Source organism: Lachnellula hyalina (genome assembly GCF_007821495.1).
Source record: "Lachnellula hyalina strain CBS 185.66 chromosome Unknown contig00331, whole genome shotgun sequence".
Classification (NCBI taxonomy): Eukaryota; Fungi; Ascomycota; class Leotiomycetes; order Helotiales; family Lachnaceae; genus Lachnellula; species Lachnellula hyalina.
This window is the reverse complement of record NW_022157445.1, coordinates 3,457-8,359: the sequence shown is the minus strand read 5'-3', so window position 1 is coordinate 8,359 and position 4,903 is coordinate 3,457. Positions and strand designations below refer to the sequence as shown.

The following is a 4,903-nucleotide window of genomic DNA, read 5'->3' as shown; positions in this document are numbered from 1 at the left end:
TATTGGTAGCAAGGGAAGGGGCTGCAAGGTATGACGTTCAAAGTCTAGGATCTGAAGTCGACATCAGGTCCAGATGGAAGATATACACCCCATCTCGTCATATCACCAACTTCCTCTCTCTCCACAAACCAGGTTTTGCAAGTACACCACTTAGCTGTTAAGAAGCCTTTCAAGACCCCTACTTTAATCTCCCATCTATATAAGCATACGCAGACCTATCTTGCCATGTCCATCTACAACACCCAGTCAGTCTCAGAAACCAACCTATCTCCCAGAACACTATCATCATTCATCCATCTAAACAACACCTTACCCCCACAAACTGCACCACCAACAGCAACAGCAACAGCACACATCCCATCTACATATACGCAACGTCCAGGAACCCAAGCCACAACTTCAAGTTCAATCACCCTGGGCTTCTCCCCCTTCCCATCGATATCGGCAATTTCAAGCACAACATCCCTATCCCTCTCACCAACAACCACATACCCAACCGACCCCTCGGCAACCGCCCAAAAATCAATCCCAATCCCAACCTCAACTCCATCCCTCAAAATGCATCACCACGCCCACAACCGCGTCGTCGAAACCCGCACCACAAAACCAACTCTCATGACCCGTCTCCGCGGCCGCAACGCAAATACCCGCACCGTGAAAACAACTACCAAAGTCGAGCCTGCCACTCACAACCACGTCCACCACAACCAGCACCACACAACTCATACCACCCATACCCGGGGTCGTAATACGAGGACCGCTCAGCCGGTGCATCATCACAAGAGACGTGTGAGTGTGGGGGATAAGGTCAGTGGGGCCATGATGAAACTGAGGGGGAGTCTGACGAGGAGGCCGGGGTTGAAGGCCGCGGGAACGCGTAGGATGCATGGTACTGATGGACGAGGAAGCCATCGCACGTATTAGGAGGAGTGCAACGGGAGATTGTATATTATGAAAGCGTCAAAGATACCCACGATGAACGAAATGAGATAAATGAGTTGAATCTATTGTATTACTAGCTAGCTGTCTATCGTTCCTAATGCTAATTGTCACTACCTAAATCTATTTCGTACCAGTGCTGTCTTCCGTGTTTGCAGTGTATATCTCATAGTAACAATCAACGTTCGACATAGCGAACTATTAGACATCGGACAGTGGGAAAGTAAAGGGTATCAAAAACAGTAAAAGGGAGTCCTAGGGTATGTGCTGAACAGAACTCCGAGAGAAAGTCGAAATCCATGCCAATCTCAATACGTATAAATCACAACCTCCCCATTCCAATATTATATGCAGAGTCGTCTAACTGCAGTTCGTCAATTTCCATATCGGTGTCCACTTCAGCATATATTGGCTTCGAATACCTCTTCTCACCATTCTCTTTGGTGTTTGTGGGAGTCGACATCAAGGCGTTCCTCAAGCTTTGACGTCTCTTTCTTCCTGCAAGGTTTGGCATCGATTCAGCGGCCCGACTCAGCTCTCCTTTCTTGGGTTCCTTCACTCTGATTTTGACATTGGGGTCAACAGCCGTCAGAATTGGGATTTTTGCCATCTGAGTGGACCCCATTGGCGCTGGGTGGTAATCACGACCTCGTACAAAACCATTGTCATCATACCCCTCCAGATCCTTTTGCATGCGCTCTAGCTCTTCCTTGCTTGGAGACGGGTGCTTCTTGGCTCTCTTGAATTGTGGCGATTCAAATCCAAAACTAGGCGCTCTCAATTGTGAGCTCTTCCGCTTCGCAGCATCAATTGTCCTATCACTGTTTGGATCATTATCCACGTCCGTAAGAGACATTCTGTTATTTGCCTTCTTGATCGGTCCGTAGTCCACATCCATGTCAGAATGTTGTCCAAAATACTCCGAGTTATCAGGATCAAACAGCGAGCGCGAATCGGTGGGGACATATTCGAGTGTTGTCTTACCACCAGCACCGAAATAAGGCTCCAGCCGAATTCGAGGGGTGGATTGAGCTTCTGGGCTGGAGGTAAAGAGGGAATCAAAGTCGTTATATCGGCTTGTTGGTCTACTTGGATCATGAGGACCTACATCATTACTCTGGTCCGCCAACATGGAGTCTAGTAGGTGCTCAGACTCGGTTGGCGTCCTTGGAAGAAGGCTAGGGTGTGAGGAGAACGGATCGTTGGTCAAATTGAAGAAATTTCGGCGCTGTGCATTCTCATGGATAGGTTTGCGAGGGAAATCTTGACATCCTGTGAGTAGTTTGGACTTTGATTTAGTTCTGAGGTTCTTGCCTTGAGAAGCATTAGCATTATGATACTAAAGGCAGTTGGATGAGCTTACGTTCGTTGAAACCGATCTCAGAAGACGAGATGGCTGAGGCAGTAGGTGATGCATTGGAATGGAAGTCGTTCAGGCTATTGTCAAGCAGTCGGTCGTCCCTCACGCTATCGTGGCGCTTCTTAAGAGATCTTGCATTCAAATGATCTCCGATGACTGTCTTCATGCGAGATATAACCTTGTAGTTGCTGAGACGTTTCTTTGTCGGAACCATCGGTCCATGCAATACTGCTCCTTCTGGAGGCCCTGGAAGGAATATGGTTGTCCGATTGGTTTTTGGATCCGACAGATTATGGTATTTCACCCCTACAGTATCGCCCTTCAGTAAATTCGTGGCGGCAAGCATTTGCTGAATCCTGTCATCGAGATGGTTTGTGTCTAATGGGCTTGACGATTTGTGCTGAGCTAAAGCCGTGAGATTGTTTGGCGTACTGACACTCTTCGATACAGCCTTCCTCGCAATTTCGCCGAATTGGACGGATACACTCTTTGGCCTGGACGACTTCCGCTTGGAGGATTTTCGAGGAATCGGGGGCGTAAGTGACATGGATGGTGTGTCAATATGGGATAGAGCATTGTGTTCTTGTGATGCCATCTGTGATTCGCTCGGAAGGCTTACACTTTCATCCGTGGCATGATCAAAATGCATTTCGTTGATATTGCCAGTGGCTGTGATAACAGGCATAGACTTGAAAGCCCACGCATTGTCGCCATTGAATAGCAGGCTAGGAAGCCGCGGTAGAGCTTTGTCATTTTGAGATGCACTCTGGGAGAAGCCAGGCAGACCCTCGGGCATGGAGATCTGGGAAAACCGCTTTCCGGGATCAGCCTTCAATTGGTCGATTGTAGTGTCGTCTAGTAGCATGCTTGCCATTTCGTCAATACTATCATCTTGAGGAGAGAGACGCGTCTCGCGGCGTGTGTTGCTTTGGGATTCAGTTGTCGTCGATACTGTATCTGCAAGGCAGGCCATTAGCTGATGGCGCTCAACTTCACGCAAAGCATGAAATGAGGCGGCCATGCCGTGTTCGATTGGTAGAGAATGACGCCTGGTTGGCTGGCCTCGAGAGAGATCTCCCGAGGACATTTGGATGACCTGGATATAAGTGGAGAGACTGACCTGCCTGCGCAGCTGTCTGTTTCCTATTCTTGCTAGAGCGAAATGTCGGGAGAGCAAGTCGTTTCTTGTTCTTCCCGTAGGTGACCATGATCCCTGTTCCTCGTCCTATTCATGTGGGAGTTTGCAGCTATGCAAGGCCCTGACAAGACAAGATTCAATCCATTTGGGTTGTTATCCGAGGGCGGTAGCAGATGAACAGGAAGGAAAGCGCGAAGCGTGGCAAGGCAAGGCAAGGCGACAACCTCTGCAAATTTAATATGCGGGGAAACTGCAGTTGACACCGAGACTTAATAAAGCTAGGTACAAAGAGTGAATAAATTTAAGATGGCCTTGAGGGTAATAAATAACCACTCCATTGTGAAATTCCTACTTGCCCTTTTTGGAACATGGCATGAAAGACGCAACTTAAGACTTTGTGTTTAGAATGTCTCTAGACTCAGGCAACCTTGAGAGCTGACACTGTACACATGTCCTGTGGTGCAATTGCATATCCTCGACTGATTACAATGAGAAGGAAAGAGCTTGGGTATCCCGTTGCATTTTTTGCTCCTGCTACGCGGATGCAACAAGAATTCAATCCTTGACATCCAAGCTAGAGTTCAGAATAGGATAGAGGCAACCCGATAGGCTGTTGAAATCAAGCAGTGCAAGCCTTGATTATGCTACAGCTTTCACTATATTAGCTGTGTTCTAGAAGGTCGAGCAGTTCTAGGATTATAGTTACCAGAGGGACCAAAGGTCCAAAGTTGAGAGCTGTTAAGTTGCAATATGGGAAGCAATCCCCTATAGCATTGTCTGAAGTAAAGGATTTGAGGGGATCTGACCTTCTTATAGATTTCATACCCTAGGTACCTACCTTACGGCAAGCACTTCCGAGCTGCCTCTCGTCTCGAGTCTTTGTGGTCAATATTCAATCCGCCTGGAGTCCCCAAGGGCGCAATGGCCTACTATCACATTTTCCGCTATTCTGAACCTGAGCAGCAAGCTTCCACGGGCACAATAAAGAACAGTGCGGATGCGGAAGACAGACTCGCCCACGCTAATCAAGATTCACGAGGGCGGATGAGAGTTACCGGAATCCTCCTGGGATGTTTGTATATAACAACGAGATAAAATATAGAATATCTCCTGGTGATCTGTCAATCTCAGTTCACAATAAAATGCTGTCTAACCCACTGATTCCTTGAGTTGAAGAGGAGAAACAAGACTGTATAGTTTTCAAGTAGAGAGTCCAGCTTCCATCTCATTTTCACTAGAAATGTTGTGAGAGTTAGTCGGTTCATCTATCCAATGAGAGGTCTTTGATTTGCGACATCTCCACGCTAAAACTCCGACTGCCGTTCGGATGTAAATCCTCGGCGTATATTGTTCCCGCCACTCCACTCTCACTTTGCTAGATATTTGATAAGACCCCGACACTTCCCGCGGCCATAAATAAGTGCTACTTCTAAGATCTTCTGACGGCATAGGTAAAAAAAGATATC

At 47.5% G+C, this 4,903-nt stretch overlaps 1 protein-coding gene across 1 annotated transcript; it reads left to right on the top strand.

Moving 5' to 3' along the window:
* Positions 1-225: 225 nt before the first annotated feature.
* On the top strand, positions 226-924 carry LHYA1_G009188 (uncharacterized protein; the record flags this gene model as incomplete). Its single annotated transcript, XM_031154092.1, has 1 exon — positions 226-924. One exon carries the CDS (start codon positions 226-228, stop codon positions 922-924), a length of 699 nt encoding a protein of 232 aa, XP_031000951.1.
* Between the last annotated feature and the right edge of the window lie 3,979 nt (positions 925-4,903).